Here is a 19,364-nt window from a genome sequence, read left to right as displayed (position 1 = left end):
CAATCACTACCAACTACTGGTAGCTCCTCAAGGTGGGTGCTGGCGAGTGACAGAATTTTGGTTCGTTTGATCATCCAACCAAAATTGGTTGGCAGGTCTTCTCCAGGTAACCACAGATGTTGTGTGACCGTGAGTTTGATAGCCATATCATGTCTAGTAGATAGCATTTCATAGAACTTTTCCCCATTTCTGGTCCTTTCGTTCTCTTTGTTTCCTATTCTGCAAAGTTTCCTGAATGTGTGTGTGTGTGTGTCTTTTCAAGGATGTCTCATTTAAAGGTTTATTTGCTTAATTATATGTATATGTGTGTATATGTATGAATGTATGCCACATGTGTGTACCTGCTATAGAAACCAGAAGAGGGAGTTAGATGCTCTGGGGCTGCAGTTACAGGTGGTTTGTAAGCCACAAAATATACATATTGGGAACTGAATTTGAGTGTTCGGGGAGAACAGGAAGTACCCCTAACTGCTAAGTCAGTTCCCCAGTCCAAGTGTGTCTCCTTTATGGATGAGCACTTAGTCTCTTATTTGTACCATTGAGTGTTGCCTTCTGCTAAATGAAGCATCTCAGACCAACATTGAGAGCTGTCTACATCTATGACTACAATAGTAAGTATTTGGAAGGCAATTTGACAAAATGACCATTTAGTAAGACAACAGCAGCAATTTCTACCAAAAGGAGGATGTTCTAGCCATGTGCTTTTGACTGGATTAAAGTACCAGCATGAGCTTCCCTCAGGTAGAGCAGGCATCAAATACAATCATAAAGTAGTTAATTACTCCACAACTGTAAAGCTGCTATTGCAACAGTAGGCACACCCTGTCTGGTGGGTTGGTATTCTAGTATTCAGATTCAAGTGCTGAGTAAAATCATAGATGGCTTTTATCCCCAGGAAGTCTGCCTAATAACCTTTGACTCTATGAAAGTTAGCCAGGAGGGAGACAGTTTCAATTTGAAATTGTTTTCTGTCTTCCAGAGCCAAAGATTATAGTCTTACCATGTAGCTATGGTGGGTAACCAAAAGCAATGGCAATCAACCTGTGTTGCTTTGGAGACTTCTGGAACTTCCCTGAACAGTAACTCAGGGAGATAACCAGTGCCTTACACTGTGATCCTCATTTAAATAACCCATGTCTTGAGGGATTAGTGCTGTCCTACTATAGAAGATAATTCTGTTGGAGCTAGTTTTAGAATTACATTTTGTAATTAGCTCACTAACTAGTCTCTTTCCATAAGGCCTTTCCACTGATCTTTAGTCTTGGTAAGCCACCTACAACCTCCTCCTCTCTCTTATCTCACTACCCTATCCCTGCTTAGGCGTTTACTCCTACTATCCCTGATTTCTTTGTTAGTATCACATTTATTCTACTGTCTCTCCAGTTCTCTTGGGAGCTGGCAAGATAGCTCAGCTGTTAAGAGTGAATACACACACTGATCTTCTAGAGATCTGGGCTTGCTTTCCAGCACCCATATTAGGCAAGGTCACCATTGCACATAATTCCAGATCCAGAAACCTAACACTTCTTCTGACTCCTACTGACAGTGGCATATTCATGGCAGGTACTCACATAGATATACATAGGTATATATGAAGATAGATAGATAGATAGATAGATAGATAGATAGATAGATAGATAGAAGACCTATTTACCTCTGCCTCCCCAGTACTGGAATTAAAGGTACGTGCCACTGTCTCCTGGCTTGATTTCAAATTTCAAGCCTCCAGACAGAATATAGTTTGCCTAGCCCTGAAGTGTGAGTTCTTCCCATTGCTTCCACAAAGAGTATTAGTTTGGGAACTCTTTTGTATATGAAACTATAACGGTGGAATTTAATAATAAATTCCTAGCATAAAGTTTCTAAACTCTATTTTCACACATATTTTTATACAGTAGGAACATGTAGGTAAAGCAGCAGAAGCCATATTTTATAATGTATCTTGAACATGCCATCTCAGTAATAAAGTCATTACTTTTAACATATACTTAAGTCCACCATACAAGTCTGCACATTGAAGATCTGTTCTTTGATATAGAGATTAAAATCAGACTGCAGAGCTAGGATGAAAGCCTACCTTTGGCCTCCTACAGTTTACCAAATTAGGAGAATTGGGGTTCTTAACCGAATACATTTTCCTTAAAATTTGGCAGCTAATTTTAACATGTTTTGTTGAACTGCTGAAAAATCTGATGGTGTTCCTTTGTTATTTATGGATAAAAATCTCTAGCTAGGGGCCTGGTTCTGCTATGACTAAGTAATGTAGTAAGACTAGCACAGATAATGATGAGAAAATCTAGATTAAATGTTATAATCAAAACATCTAGAAATATCTATTTGAAGATACTAATGGAAGAACATAGAAGGAATCAATCTTTGGGGAAAGAAATGAACTTCAATGAGCAAACAGTGCTTCAGCTTGTAGCAGAATACCTGCTGGTCCTAGTATAAGAGGTATCAGTGAGGCTTGGTGATAGCCTGTTGCCAGTTTGGAGCTAACAGGCAGCTAGAATATTAATGAGAGTCCGTGGAGTTGGGCAAAGCTCAGATTATACAAGATGCCACGCCTTATGACTTGTTTCGGAATCCATCACATACTACTGCAATGTAAATGTGTGTGTGTAGAACCTCCAGAAAAACTGGTTAAAAAAAGCCACGTCCTGACTGAAAGCTGATTGTTCAGAGTTGTGAGCTATCAGTCACTGCAGAGTGTAGCTGAGCTACTAGAACAAAAGTCAGAGTTATGAAGATTGACAGTCTTACTCAATGTCTAGTATACAATACTGTATGTTATATCATTAAGAATGACCCATAGTTAAGAGAGGAAGAAAAAAACTTAGTAGAAAATTGAACCCAAGATGACCAGATACTAAAATTGACTGATGACAATTCTTGAATTTTTGAAGACAGTAGCAGCAGCAGCAGTAGTAGTAATAGTTTTGGTTGTTTTTGTTGTTGTTGTTGGTGGTGGTAGTAGTGGTAGTTGGGTGGTGGTGATGGTAGGGTGTATGTGTATGTGACAGCAAGGACTAGTGGGTAAAGGATGGCAATGGTGACATGATATGAACAGAAGTCAAATGAAAGACACTGAAAAAATATCATAAAGTCATTACTTTAACAAAAATTAATAATAATAAAAATATGTTGTAAGTGTTAGTATAACGAATGAGCTTTTGGGACGGCTTTACAGAGAAATAGAGAACATGCAACACTTGCAGATATCACTTATAAAACTAAAAAAGTGGAGACTGGAGAGATGACTCAGTGGTTAAGGGCACTGGCTGCTTTTCTGGAGGACCTGGGTTCAGTTGCCAGCATCCCAATGGCAGTTCACAACTGTTTGTATTCCAGTTGCAGGGCACCTAATGCCCTTTTCTGGCCTTCATGATCACTGCGTGCAACTGGTGCACAGATTTTCATGTAGGTGTAAAGAAAACCCTCAAAAAAATTAAAGTGGTAAAAAAAAGAAAGAAACGAAGGCAGGAAGGGAGGAAGGAAGGAAGGAAGGAAGGAAGGAAGGAAGACCCCACAAAGTCTAAAAAGTGCAGTAGTTAAAATGAAAAATTCACGTTATGGAAATGAAGGTAACAATGTGGCCTAGTATTGCAATATGTAATCATTCAGGCTAAAAATAGAAAACCGAATAGTTAATACTTTACCTATGAGGTAAAAAGTATGACTTAAAGTATACTTATTAGAGTCTCAAAAGGACTCGCCAAAGGAGAGAAAAATGTATGGGACGGAAAAATATTTGTAAATTACTACAGGAAAATAAAATTCATAGAGGTATATAAATTCACAGAGTTAAGAAACTTATGAAACCCATGAAAGATGAATACAAAGGAAATTATATCTGAGAATATAAAAGCTTCTGAAATCCATGTTAAAAGTAAAACCTTTAGGGCAGCCAACAAAAGAGAAATAATGAAGACCAGAAGGCAACATGTGAAGAAGAAGGAGGGAGGGAGGGAGGAGGAAGGGAGAGAGGAGAAGGAGGAGGAAGAGGAGGAGAAGGAGGAGGAGGAAGAAGAGGAGGAGGAGAAAAAGAAGAAGAAGAAGAGGAGGAGGCAGAGGAGGAGGAGGAAGAAGAAGAAAAAGAAGAAGAAAAAGAAGGAGGAGGAGGAGGAGAGGAGAAACTGTGAACACCAGAAATCAGAAATTTGTGTTTAATAAAACTCTCCCTGGAAATGAAGGTGAACTGATAATCTTTTAGTTTCCAGAGGGGAGAGATTAACCAGAATGCATTATATAAAAATTTCAAATAACTAACTAAAAAGACAGCTTATTGCCAGCATACCTACATTATATGCGATAAAAAGCAAACTCTTCAAATGGAAGAGACTTGACAGCAGATAAAAATTGGGCTGTATCTGAAAGCATGAAGAATACTGGAAACTATCAAGTGTATGTATGAAGATAAAATAAAATGTAGTTTTTTATTTGAAGACATGTAACTATATAAATTGAAATTAAAATGCTGTTTTATTATAGGGTTTATGACCTATGTAGATTTAAAATATATGACAGTAGGAGTGTAACAGATGGATACATTAAGAAAGATACTCTAATGAGCTTCCTATTGTATAATCCTTTCTGTATGTAGACCTTAGTGTGTTAATAACATTTGTATAAGATTATAAAAGTTGTGTAGCTCAAAATCCAGTGGAAAGATTAAATTGAGCTGCTAAACAAAAGCAACTTAAGAGATCTGAGAACAAAATATATCTTGAACAGATAGAAACCAATTATTAATTGATATTTTAATCTTAACAATACAGTAAATATAAATGGACTATACACTTTATTTAAAAGGCTAGGATTGTAAGAGCAAATAATGTTAGGATGACCCCAGATATGCACTGTTTATAAAATAGAAGGGGAGGACATACAAATTTGAAAGTTAAAGTGGAAAAGTATATATCTTGCACATGCTACTAGTAATATATGAGTGATTTTATTAATGTCAGAAAATATAAGAACGAAAGGCAATATGTCGACAGGAAAAATGGTGTAACTAATAGTTAAAATAAGTCATCAGGAAACATAAAAGTATTAAATATGTATGAATCCAACATAAGCTGCAAAATGCATGAAGCAAAACTAATAGAAGCAAATAAATCTAACCTGATAGTTGAGGATTTAAAGACTACTGTCTCGTAATGGGTAGGAAAGTTGGTAAAACCATTAAGATAAAGATGCTATGATTAACATTACTGTATATTGTGTATGGAGCGTCATGCTTATTAAAGGAGAATATAGATCTCAGCATATATGAAATGTTCATCAAGGTGGATCAGATGCAGATCATAATGAATCTCAAGAATTTAAAATTAACTTGAATTATGCAGATTATGCTTCTCATCTCAAGAATATTTACAAGAAATCATTAATAAGTAGCTGAAAATATGCAGATGCCTGGAAATTAGAAATTAGAAATCATGCTTTTTTATCTAAGAGTTGAGAAACAATTACTTGGTTGAAAATACAAAATAATTTGAAGCGATGGTACCAAAATTGGAGTGTTCAGGTAAAGGGAATGTTTCGAGGGGAGTCAAGACTTTTAAGTGTTTATGTTGAAAAGAAGTTAAGAATATAAGGGATGACACAGAATTGGAGAATTAAATGGGAAGGAGTGGGAAGGGAGGGAAGAGAGGGGAATATGGGTAGGAACTATTAATACTAAAAGCCCTGGAAACGCCACATGGAAACCTTCTCCTCCAGGAGCTTCCTAAAACAAATACATATATGAAAGAAATTTGAATAGAGTCACTTAAGGATATTGATGGCCTAACTAGACTTCTTATGCCACCAAATAAAACCTCCAGTGACAGGAATGGGTTACAACTTGTTAAGATCCCACGAGCATTTCCAAACATCGCAGGCTATTGCCAAGGCTATGGGTTATTCTCTGTAGCCTGATGGGTAAGGTCTTATTGCTGAAGGCAATAGTTTTTTGTGTCATCAAATATGGAGAAATTGAACTGATGCCTAGCCTGAAGCTTCACCCTTACTAACTAGTATTCATGGAGCTGGAAGCTATTTTGTATACTACTGTATGAAAAAAATGCAATAATTCAGCTACAAAGCCTAAAACCTAAAACTGATTTTATCCTGTGATTTTCTTGTACTTGCAGTCACAGTGGCTGTGAGTTCGTAAGTGTATCAGTCTTGTTAGATGCACTGGTGAAGTAGTGGCACAAATGTTATGGGAATAATCAACCTTTTTTTTTAAATTGGATATTTTATTTACATATCAGATGTTAAACCCTTACACCATCCTCCCCACTCACCCAGGAACCCCCTATCCCATCCCCCCTCCTCCTGCTTCTATGAGGATGTGCCCCCACCCATCCACTCCCACCTTCCCACCCTCAAATTTTCCGACACTGGGCATCCAGCCTTCATGGGACCAAGGACCTCCTCTCCCCCCTATGCCCATCAAGACCATCCTCCCCTACATATACAGGTGGAGCCATGAGTCCCTCCCTATGTGCCCCAGGCTGGTGGTTTAGACCCTGGGAGCTCTGGTTGGTTGGTATTATTGCTGTCCCCATGGGGCCCGCAAACCCTTTCAGCTCCTTCAGCCTTCTCTCTCAACTCCTCCATTGGGAACCCCTTGATCAGTTCAGTGGTTAGCTATTCAGGGGCGGATGCTCACATCAACCTTTTTTTTTTTTAATTGGATTTAAGGCACTCCGTGAGATGGAATGCACATCTGACACTGCTAAAGTGGCCAAAAGCCTGAGACTAGATAGGTCATGGGCTTAGGAGAAAACGTATGATTCTGCTAAGGGAGCATATCAATGAAATGATTTCTAGTGACAAATTGCTTTACCCATCATCAGAGAAGTTTGTTCTGGCAGTTAATGGGAATTAGTGCAGAAACACACAGGTAGACAATGAGCCAAGTGTGAGAGACTTCAGAGCACTTAGTCTTAAGTGAGATGTCTTTGTCACACCCCTCCCTTCAGGACTCAGGGGTCTGTGCAGAAGAAGGGGAAGAGCCAGAGGTGATAGATGATGCCAAGGAAACAGCATCTTTCAGATTCAACAGGACTGATACTTACATAAACTTACAGAGACTGTGACTGAGCAAACGAAAACAGCACAGGTTCAAATCAGACAAAATTAAGTAGCTATTTACAACACTAAGAAGCTTACAATTGAATCGATACCTGCTGGAAAATGAGAATCAGTTCTCCAGTGGAGTATAACTGAGTCTGTTAACCACACTGCAAAACAGACCCCATTCCCAGTACCCCATGCCCAGGAGTAGTGGGCCAACAGAAAATGGACACTATGTATTGGGGGGTTGGGGGTGGAACCTGGGAATGGTGTTTGTCTTACATTGTTGTTTGTTTGTATTTTTGATTTTCGGTTATGTTTTTTGAGAGTCAGAGAAATAACAAACATTGGTAGGTATGGAGGTGAGGAGACCTGAGAGGAGTTGAAGGAGGGGAAAGAATATGATCAAAATATATTGAATGAAAAAATTTAAATAAAAAGAAAAAATCACCAATATAAATTAATACTCAGGGGAGTAGGAAACATCTAAACGTATTAAGTAGAGAAAAGGCTAAAAACAGCAATCAATGAAATATGAAAGAGACAAATAATAAAGAAATTGTAGGAAAATAAATTATTTGGAGACCTTCTTCTGGAGAGTAAAGAAAAGGTCATCCCAGAGGCGAGCTCTAGGAGCAGCAGGGGGCAGATCGCTGCAGAGCCTGCTGATTTTAACAGCAAAATGAAGGCCTACTGCAAATATTTCTTTGCTGGTAAATTTTAAATTTTAGATAAAATGCACAAAGTCCTTATGAAATAGAAATCACAGTGTGTACCTGCTATGGAAACACACAGCTTTGATCTCCTTTCCAGAATAACTTGCTGCTCAGTCACAGGGAGTGTATTTTCTGGACAGCTTTCAGCTATAGTGCATTCTAAATGTATGCCAGCTTTCAACCATAGCTGTCATCTCCCCGCAGCTTCTCCACTGAGCCTGGGCCTACCTCTTTCTGCCCATTATGGGTCTCTTCCGACAGACATTGTTCATCCTGAAGTTTATTGTCCACCATTCTAAAGTTTTCTAGAAGTTACTGTTAGGTCTTCATCTTCTTCCTCTCTCAGATATCTAATCTTTAGTATGTTCTGCAAATTCTCATGCTTTCTGCTTTGTATGGAGGTGTGCATGCACAAAGTGGTGAATGTGCGTGCGTGTGCGTGTGCGTGTGCGTGTGCGTGTGCGTGTGTATGTGTGTGAGTGCACAGACTTGTGGAAGCCAGATGAAAATGTTGGATACTGTCCTTGAAAACAAAATCTTTTGGATCTGAAGTTTGCCAACTACTCTGGACTGGCTCGTTAGTGAGCCCCAGGGACACTCCTATCTCTGCTTTCCTTAGCTCTGGGGTTTCACGTTTCACCCATCATACCCAACATTTTATGTAGGTACAGTGGTGAGGTGTATCAAACCTAGCTTCTTTCCCTCACAAGACCAGCATTTTTCTGACTAAGCCACCCCAGGCCCAGGCCTTAGCCTTTGTCTTACACAGGTATCACCTAGTTTTCTAATAACTTCCTTCTCCTACCTCTATCCCAGCCTCTGCATCTTAGAGAAATAAAACATATATATTAAAACTGACTCCTGATAAAAAATAGCTGTGGGCACTAATGTTTTCTCAGGAGTTAAGATCATTATAAAACACCTTGGTGGTGTGAAAAATGATTACATGGGTAAATTCTATTATACATCTGTGGAAGAATTACCAAATACATAACAAAGGAGGAAGAACCCTTTACAGCAATTTCATGTGGCCTGTGTCATTCTGATACCTCAGCCTGACTATGACAATTCAGGAATTAAAAATTAATGACAAGTTTGTCAGTGAACAGTGGTACAGAAAACCCCAGCAAGATAGTAACATAGAGCCAAGAAATACATAAAACAATAACATGTCTTGACTCATACCAACTCTAACTCAAGGCTGTTTTCTCCCAGCATTCTCTAGTCACTGAACATGGGAAACATAGTTAATTTTTACTTTCAACTTGATTGAATTGAGAACTACCTAGGCAATAAGCAAACTATAATATCCCCGCACTTCCGATCCCTTCCCCTTCTCTGTACTATGCACGCATGCACTTGACTGTGTGGCTGTGAGAAATGTCATTTCCAGACAGCAGTATTGGTGGAGGTGGGAGGTGCCTGTTCCAATAGGCTGAGAACCTAGGTAGAATGAAATGAAAAGATGGAAGCTGCCAGCACAGTCATTCACCTCCGTCCATCTTTCTACACACACACGCGCACACACACTCACTCACTCTCACACTCTCACTCACACACACACTTCTCTCTTTCTTTGCCACTCTGAGGTAAAACTGTAAGTTGTGGATTCTCCCTCCTTTATATTGTGTCATCAGATAGTTACCAAAAACACATTGGCCAGTGTGATTTTTTTTTAACATTTATTTTTATTTATTTTACGTATATGTGTACTCTGCCGCTCTCTTCAGACACACCAGAAGAGGGCATCGGATCCCATTACAGATGGCTGTGAGCCACGATATGGTTGCTGGAAACTGAACTGAGGACCCCTGGAAGAGCAGTCGGTGCTCTTAGCTGAGCCATCTCTCCAGTCGGCCAGTGTGATTTATACCAGAAACAGCTTAACATCTGAAAATCAATCACACACACACACACACACACACACACACACACACACAAAACCCACACAGGATAGATCAGATAAAATCATTTTTATAGGAAAAAGAACATAAAACTCAATATTTATCTATATTAAAAGTTCCCAGTGGGTGAAGAAATGGCTCAGTGGTTAAGAGCACTGACTGCTTTTCCAGAGGTCCTGATCAATTCAGCAACAACATTGTGGCTCACAACCATCTGTAATGGGATGTGATGCCCTCTTCTGGTGTGTCTGAAGACAATGACAGTGTACTCACATAAATAAATGAATCTTTAAAAAAAAGTTCTCAGCCTGATGAAGACCCCGATATTATATCATATATCATATCATATGTGTGTGTGTATACTATTGGTGGGAAATCTAATGCATTCTATGTTTAAGATTATCAAAAAGACATATGTTTATTCCATATACTTCTTTTCGGCAGAGTTCTGTATGAATTCTTGCTGTTTGTGAAAAGCCAAGAGAGAAATCAAAAGGCCCAATATCAGAAAGACATGAAGCTATCTCTCTATGCATAGGAGACTCGATTATGTAGAAAATTCTAAAAAAAGCTGCTGAGAGCCTGGCAGATGTGATAACATACCTACCAACATCTTGAGATAGAATGCCCGTATATAAAATATTGTGTACTTTCATTTTTATAGCAAAAAAAGAAATGACATTACATTTCCCCATTTATAAAATGTCAAAGTGAGAAAATTCTTTTGAATTTTTTGGGTTGAATAGATTCAACTCAAACTTGTAGTTATCTGTTCATGGAAAAATAAAAATTACTAAAATCCAAATTAAAGATCTAAATCAATGGGAACAAACTATTTTATGGATTGATAAACAATATTAATATTATTGATTCTCCACAAATCTCAGTTTAATTCTATGTAAATTACTGAAAAAAATATAAGAGCTTGTGAGATAGCTCACTGGCTAAGGTCACTTTCTTCAGTTCCTAGAATTTTCATGGTGAAAGGAGAGAACAGACTGCTGCAAGTTAAGTTGTCCTTAGATCTACACATGTGTGCAATGGTGTGTACACACACTGGTACATATACACACACATAGTACACAGACACACACAGGTATACACACACCCCCATACACAGAGACACACACAGACACAAATCATCCCCACCAAAACTGCATATACAATACACAAATGGAAAAGTTAAAAAAAATGAGAACATTCTAAAATTTAGATGAAAATACATATTTGCAAAGTAGCTAACAAGAAAATCTGAGATGTCTATAAGGTGCCCGTAAGGTCAACTGTAGGGACTGGTCATCAGGACAGTAAGATACTAAGATCAGAGAGGCAGATTGATTAATAGAAATATAAACAATTTCAATGTTTAGGAAAGAAGTCATGATTATGCCTACTAATATGGATCAAACAGATTCTGGAGGATAAGTAGAGTGTCTAATTGGGGATTTAGTTACCTACAACTTCCAATGTAGGTAAATGTTACCCATAGTTGATAGACAGGAAGCCTGGACAAGGGAGTAACTGCAGCCTTTGGCAATTAAGGATCTATTTGCTACTGCTTCCGAATGAAGTTGCCTTTTTGTTTATTGTCTCCATGATGGTTCTGTCTTGGGCTCATCATGCTATGGAAACATTTGGAAGGACTATGCTTTTCCACAATTACCAGCTTAGGTTTACATGCTTGCTTTTAGACTGTCTGGGTTTCATTTGGAATGAAGGTTCATCCTCACGTTGATGAGAAACATTTACTTGAGTCATTCCAGCACACATGGTGTGTCAGCTGGGGGAGTGGAAGTCGGCCAGCACGTGCAGTTTGCAGACAGCTTAGTATGGAGCAGTCAGTCCTGCAAAATCGTTAGCATAGCACTTTATTAAAAAACAAATAAAAATGTCCAAGAATGTGCCCAGAGTGTGCCGTGTGATTTCTTTGTATTTGTGATTCTTTAAAGGCTTCATCCTCCACTCAGCGTGTATTTCAAAAGTAGAACCTGAGCTTTTGTCTTTCCTCTGTGGAATTTGAGTCACTCCTGCAGGAGTGGAAGTAAATATTGACATCTGAGTTCAAGAAATGCTGCTACCTCCACCTCATTGGAAAGAGGTCTTTTGATTTAAAATAGAATAAAAATTGAACCTGATGTCTTTGCCTTGCATCTTAAGCTTTAAAGTTGAATTGTGAAAAAACCTTCATGGAAGCACACTACACTGCTTAGCAATTAGCCATAACGAATTATATGTGCTCTGTGAAATGTATGAATATACATATACTATATAGCATACATACTACAATACTATTTAACAGTTAATGCATTAGGAGGGGGTCATATTACATGATTCTTTCTCTCATCCTGTCAATCATCTAACTATTGTTTTAGTGAAGAGGCAAATTCTTACCAGAGAGCATCATCTTGATAGTCACATTATGTGGTACAGCCTTTCTTTTCCTTGTCAGTCATTATTGTTGATGGTACCTGACAAGCACGGAGCTTGCTATCTGCAACCTGCTCTATCTCCTCAATAGCTATCCAGATTAAAATCTTACCAGCCCATTTGGAGATTCAGAAACCAGCACACTTCTGCTCTCCATTTATCTCCCTTTCTCGGGTCCTTGAATCCTGTTGGAGGAATCTGTAGACAGATTTTTTGAACATTTTGAAAGAGAATGATTATTTCCCTTAGGCCATTTGGATTGAGATTACACTGAGCAGATAGCTGAGGAGCTGAGTCATTTTGCCTTTGATTCCATTAGAAGGAATATATATATGATTTATCTGTTGTTTATAAAGGCTGTAATGGAGACGGATGTGGAGCCTAAGGCCATGGGCGCTCCTGAGCTCAGGTAGCTGGCTGGGAAGGAAGACTTGAGCGGAGGATGCTTTCTTGGGCTTTGTTGGTTCTCTCATCACCATGGCATTTCATTGCTGAGTAGAGGCTGTGGTGGTGTCATTCTATGGAGGGCATGGCCGAACCTTCATAGACACCATGACAGCTCAAAGAACCACAGACCCTAAAGGTCTATGAACATTTATCATATCAGGTAATGTAAATGCCAAAGATTGTTCTACTCTTTGTAAGTAACTAAAAAAAAATTGCCATATTACTTCTTAATAATACATTTATTGTATTATTGTATTGCTGTATAATAATATTTTCACAGCAAAACAAAAACCTACCTAATCTAGTTATAAATCTTACTATTGGATGTACTACCTGCCTGTTTCCTGAGGCATTTTCTCCTATGGGGTTGATAATGAACTTTATTGTGATTCTTTTTTTATAGAGTTGCTCTTGCAGTTTTATTTAAACTTTCTTGTTTGTTTTTTTAATGTATTTTCTACTTTTCCATTTTTTTGCATTTTTTCAATAATTATTCTGCATATTCTGTTTCTTGTGGTTCCTTCTGAGGTAGAATCGATCCTCTGATGCCACCTAGGGGGCACCTGCCAGATGTGGATCCTGTGTTTCCCCTGCTTCTATGAACAGAGCATATTTTCCACAGTGGCTTGGGGAATGTTTGAAACCCTGGGCATCATTTGATTTTTAAAATACTTACTTTACGTGGTGGTTTAGCCAACCTCTCCCTGCTGCTTACTCTTCTCCATGAAGTTGTCTGAAGGGCTGGAGGCATGTCAGCTGGCTTGTTTTGTCCTAAATAACACCAGGGTAGGACCATTGTCTCCATCAGTGACTTCCTCTTGTATTGCCTTTAATAAATGAAGAAACGGAAGCCAGGACAGTGAAGTAACTTACTATGTAGAGCTGGAGGCCAACCCTTCGCCCTGTGACTTGAGACTTCCTAATTGTTTCTTTTGAGATCGTCTCTTTCTCTCTGATCTCTGAATTATTGTTCTGTGAGAGTCTTTTCCTGTTTGATGGGCTCCAGCATTTCAACATGATGCCTGCCCAAATGAAAGTTGCTTTTTAAAGCTGGACTGAGCACAACAGCAGCAGGGAAGGATGTTGAGAAGCAGTACATGACCTGTGAACCTCTTTTTCATTGTATTAGTTGAAAACAGAGAACGCTAACCTGTATTTGTTTTGAGACTTTGAAATGAGAAATAATGTGATGTGTTAGTCTGAACAACCAAATAAAAACTGAGTATGGATGTATGCATTACTGTAGAAATCCTGACTGGCATTGTGTGATCCTTGCTGTGGTGAGGTAGTTCATCATGACAGGAATGTGAAGTTGAGCACAAACCCTTTCTCATGCTAGAAAGTGGAAGAGACTAGGGTTTCGCTGCCCTCTTCAGGAACAGTAATGTAAAGACAGCTCATTAAGCCCCATCTCTCCAGGTTCCACTAGTTCACCATTGGGGTTCAGGTGGGTAAAGCCTTAAACCCCTGGGCCTCTGGGCTATGCTGAGCCAAACCACAACACTACCCAATTTTCATTTGAAGGAGACAGCGCTGATCCAACAAGCCCCTTCTGTAGAGTCATTATCTCCATAGATGTGGGGACCTCTACGACCACCATGGCTATCAGAGTAATGACCTGTGGGAGGCAAGAAGGTAGTTCAGTTCAACGTGAATCAGTAGCTAGTATTGATTCAAACTTTAAGAGTCTAACCCCAAATAGTTTATTTTAGGCATACTTCAGTATAGCATAACTAGGTGAAATTTTTCCCATGCACCATAAAGCTCAAGGCATGAGTACACCAAAACTCTCTGTAAAGTACATATGGCCTATTACACAAAGATGTGTTCTATAGATTGACTATATGCGATTTATTCCATAAAGATGGGTACTATAGACTGAGAAACTCATGATAAGTGCCCAGGGCTTCCCTAAGCACTTAGTATATGAACACAAGAACCTCTGTACCTTCCACACACTGACATTACTTAAAATCCAATAACTAAATATAAAATCCTAACTCATGTAAAACAAGTGAATTTACTTATATACATATTTGCATGTGTGTATACATGCAAACATATAGAGTACATGCATTCCTTTTGTGATATCTTTTGACTTGTGTGTATATGTGTGTATATGTTCATGTGGGTACTATGCACTCTTTGAGTTTTACAGCACTTATCCAGCTTCCCAGTGCAGGAAACAGAGTCTTAGAGTGGTTAAGTGAAATCTTAGTGGGACATAGCCCTTCAAAGTGTGTTCCATGTGAGACAAACCTGTCCAGTCTCTGGCTCTACTTGGTTATTTTGAGTTTCTGTCATTTCTGATAACTTTTATGTGAATACTTTCCTGTTAGTGTCCTGCTTCTTGCTCTTGTGATCTTTGAAATGTTGACTCTCCTAAACCTTCTCACTTCTACATCTTTCCTGGTGTCAAGCTTTGGAATCTATGACACTGATGCCTCTTGTTTTGCAGCTTTGGGGACATGCTGTCCTTCACTCTCACAGCCTTTGTGGAGTTGATGGACCATGGCATCGTGTCGTGGGATACATTCTCTGTGGCGTTCATTAAGAAGGTAAGGCAGTCTGCTTCCCTAATCCTGCAGCCTTTCTGTTTTCATAGAGTTCTTTGCGTTGTAGGTGTTTTATAGTTGTTTCTTTAGTTTTTATGTTGAAAGTGGTGTGATTTTGGTAGTATTATATATGTGGGGAACAAAGCCCCCAAATGCTATGTCAAAATTGCATTTTGTCCCCACAGAGATCATAAACAGTAGCATGTAAGAACCCAGAGTTAAAGAACAATCAGAATACTCTGCTCCAATTTGCATAGTACATCTGTAGATCTTAAGACCTAATAAGGCAGAGATAGGACTAACTGGGAATGGTGTGGGCTTTTGAAATCTCCGAGTTCACTTTAAGTGACACACTCCTAATCCGTCCATCAATGGAATGGACGAAGGGGAGACTAAGCAAGCAAATATGTAGTCTTTTGGGACCACTTTTGTACTAAGCACCACCATTAAGGGATAATGTTATACAGTTTCCATTTGACGTTCACCTTGGGGAACTACATTAAATTAAATACAGGAGAGAGATATAGTCTCTGGACCAAGGGTGTTGGCAATGGAAGCTCCGCAGGTCCCATGTCTGTAGGACATTGTATGTTTATTTTAGGTAAGAGCTAATTGGAAACTAAGGGACTTCTTGATATACTTCTAAATCTTTCTTTTTCTACATCTACAAATCCAGAGGAAGAGGTAAGTAAAGGAGAACTATACCTTTGTCAGTTGGCTAAATTGCCCAGAAGAAAGCTCTTATAGATGATAAAACCAAATATCCTGATGTGTTCCAGAGAACAATCATCTGGCGGTGGCAGGGGCTGTAGGCAATGTATTATGGAACAGAATGTTGATCGCTATGTCTTGCCTTTCAGGAATAAGTTCTAGAGAAACAAATCCACACATAAAGACACTGGGGTTTCTGGAATTTTATACTTAAAATTTTTAATACTTTCTGGAATTTACAGCAGGTCTTTCTTTCATAATCTGAATGTCCTGCTCATCAGTGTGTCAGAGACCATCTTGCTGGATAGTGAGTGACAGTGCTGTTCTGAGTAGGAGCTTTTGAGAGTTATGTAGGCTCACCGGCATTAGCTTTCTGAGTTTACTGTAGTTTCCTCCTCCTCTTCCTCCTCTCCTCTTCTTCCTCCTCTACCTCCTCCTCTTTTGTGTGTGTATGTGTTTGTGTGTTTGTGTATTTCGCGTGTGTGTATATATGTGTGTGTGCACACACATGCATGTATATACACACACAGCTAAGCCTACCTTACATCATCGGGGACATAGAAAAGGAGACTGCTGAGTGGCAGGGGCCACTGTCTTGCACTGTCTCCTGAGCTGGTCTCCTTGGACTACTCAGCCTTATTTCAGGGATTCTTGCTTCCATCTGAGGCACATCCACAGCCTGAGAAGCATTTATTTTATTTTATTTTTTTAAAGAAAACCATAGAAGTTGAAAAATAGAAGGAACATGGTGAAATTTGATTTACATATATTTTCAAGGAAATGTTCATTGTTATGTGTAAGTAATAAAACTTTGTTTCTTTACATGATTTAAGTGTTCAGAGACAATTTAGTTTTTTAACTAGTTAAGATGATTCCAATTCACTTTAAATTAAATGTAAAAATCACATTAAAACTAAGGAAGCAAAAGCTAATTGTCCTGGCATTTTAAATTAAAATTGAAATAATTTTAGAGACAGCATCTTTAGTATATTCTTGTTCTAATTTCTATTGCATTGCTACTTAGATAAGAGAGTTTGAAAAAACAGCAGAAATTACTTATGTTGTGCAAAGTTAACCCTTTTTATCCATTAGCTGGGCCAGATTCAACACCTGGATTGGTGTTGTGTGTACACATGAAAGTGCATCAGAGGGAAATGTGTTCACAGGAATGGAGCATAGAAAACTAGGGGTATTAACCAGGAATGATTAGGGAAACTTGGAAAGTCTGGCAGTTGATGAGAAGGAAGAAGCCAGGAGACAATATGATGGTTTCCATGCCATTTAATATTAGGTTGTGTTGCAATATCCAAAGGACGTGACCTTTCAAGTGCCAAAAATAAACCATGTGCTTCATAGCACATGCCGTTTTGTTGGATTACAAGGAGACTAAAGTTAAAACTGGGTTGAGTCCTGTTAATTGGTATAGCTCTGAATCTGTAGGTCTGAACCACTCTGTTGTAATTGAATCTAGTAATGAATTCATAAATACTGAAAGAATGAGAAAAGGAGATGAGCTGCCCTAAGATTCGTCACAGGTGTGGCAGCTGTGTCACATGTGTCACATCTGTCAGGAGGAGATAGAGAGGAAAGAGGCTATCTCGACACTTAGTTTTCTGAACTATGAACGTTTGAATGATTAGTAGCCTAACACTCCTTGGAAAAAGCAGGCCTGAGATGACTACCAGTCTGGGGCCAGGCAGGCCAAGACAGTCTCCAGGATGGGGAACAATACAGAAACTAGAGGAACCTGGGCCACAGGCAGGAGTGAGCCTGAGGAAGGGCCACTGGTGTGGACCAGGTGAGGAACAAGTCTGTGAAAACCACCAGATGGGCACCATGGGGCCCAGACAAGGATCTAACCTCAGGTGACCTAGACTCATCTGGTGTCATACAGGCCTGTGGTGAGGGGAGGCCAGATGATGCCTGGTCATCAGAGATGACTCCTGCACCATAATGCACAAGTAGGGCCTAGCACTTCTGAGACAACACCAGACACTCAGATACCCTGGGGGCCACTAAGAAGAGCAAATGAGTAGTGCCGAAATGGAAGAGAAAAAAAAAACCCAGAAGGATGTGGATACAATGAAGAGAGGCAGACTTGAAGGTGAGGAACACCCTCATGTGAGTAGCCGGAGATGCCACCTGGGACCACAGTTGGCTCCTGGCTTGTCCTGACATTAGGGGCCACATCTGGCTCTGTGATCATGAACCCTGCAACTACCAAAGTCCTTATGGATGTCTCTGGTTTGGGTTGCTGCCTAGGGACATGTTGATGTCTGAGTGCTGTGCAGAACTGGTCCTATTCCTCACCTGGGCACTGCTTGGGAGAGTGCTCCTCTCACCTGCACATTGCTGGAGTGTCAGGTGGCCAGCCTTGAGGATACTTGAGTGTGGGAGAGCTGGCCCTACTCATCTCCCCTTTGGTAGCATGGAGGAGTTAGAGATAGGCTTCTCTCCCTTTGCCACTCACCAGCTGCTGCTGCTGGCAGACCTGGGTCTGATATCATGAGAGCAAGAAAGCTGTCCCTGCCTCTTACCTGCTGCAGCACTCTGGAGAAGTGTCCTATACCTCACCTGGGCAGCACAGTAGAGCCTGCCCTGCATGTAGGAGCTGCAGGTATGCTACACAGAGGGTGTGAGTGAAGGAGAGGTGGTCCTGCTTCTTGTCTGCTAGGAGGTGACATGGATGATGAAGAAATACCCTCCCTTCCCTCCCCATCTATGGTAGGCAGGTGAGCTGACAATGTCTCTCACCAGCGGCAACTCATGATAAAGTGGACCCTGCATGTCACCCAGGCAACAGAGTAGAGTTGACCTGGTTCCTGGGGTTGCTGGTGAGCTGGCCATAGGCTGTGAGATCCCAAGAGGCCGAGGGCTCACCAGCTCAGATACTTCTCAGGCTCAGATCCAGGGCTTTGAATGGGGCCACCCCAACATCTATTCCATCGGTGAACTGCTAGTGCATGAAAGGGCCATTCCTACAGATCCAAAGCTATTGGATCTTCATGACACAGGTTAACAACAGGATATTCCAGAGGAGTCCCAGTGAGGTTCCAGTATAGATAGTGTAGCAGAAGTCCAGATGCTGTGTACCAGACCAATGACTCATTGCAACGAACATTTGCAAGCAAAGAAGTGTGGACAAATGTGTATACTGTGGGACACACTGTGACATACTACAGCTTCTACAATGAGAATTTTTTCTCTAGGGGTTTGGTTTGCAAGGATGGAGGGCAGGCACGAGGGGTGGGGGAGATAGATGGGATTGGGGTGCATGATGTGAAATTCACAAAGAACCAATAAAAAGTTTTTTAATAAAAAAATTGTACCACCAAAAAAAAAATGAAAGAAAAAGAAAGGAAAAAGATGAAGGATAAGGATGGAGGGATTTGACAGTATCAGCAACAGGTTCTCAGGAGGCAGACTCCCTGACCCTATGGCACATCTCAACGAAGAGAGGCAAGAAGGGTAGCCAGGAATAAGAGGATTAGTGGAAAGATAGTAAGAACCATTGCAATGGCCTTGCTTTATGTGTTTCC

General features: G+C 39.9%; 1 protein-coding gene and 1 pseudogene across 1 annotated transcript in view; both read left to right on the top strand.

The window, feature by feature from the left end:
• Positions 1 to 19,364, top strand: part of Elmo1 (engulfment and cell motility 1) — a 503,321-nt gene that overhangs the window by 172,584 nt on the left and 311,373 nt on the right. The window contains exon 8 of the mRNA XM_028789271.1: positions 15,018 to 15,117. Coding sequence (XP_028645104.1) covers positions 15,018 to 15,117 — 100 coding nt within the window. The remainder of the gene's footprint in view (positions 1 to 15,017; positions 15,118 to 19,364) is intronic.
• LOC114640370 lies at positions 17,339 to 17,477 on the top strand (annotated as a pseudogene).

Source organism: Grammomys surdaster, unplaced genomic scaffold, assembly GCF_004785775.1.
Source record: "Grammomys surdaster isolate TR1022 unplaced genomic scaffold, NIH_TR_1.0 125807, whole genome shotgun sequence".
Taxonomy (NCBI): Eukaryota; Metazoa; Chordata; class Mammalia; order Rodentia; family Muridae; genus Grammomys; species Grammomys surdaster.
This window is presented reverse-complemented; position numbering and strand designations above follow the sequence as displayed.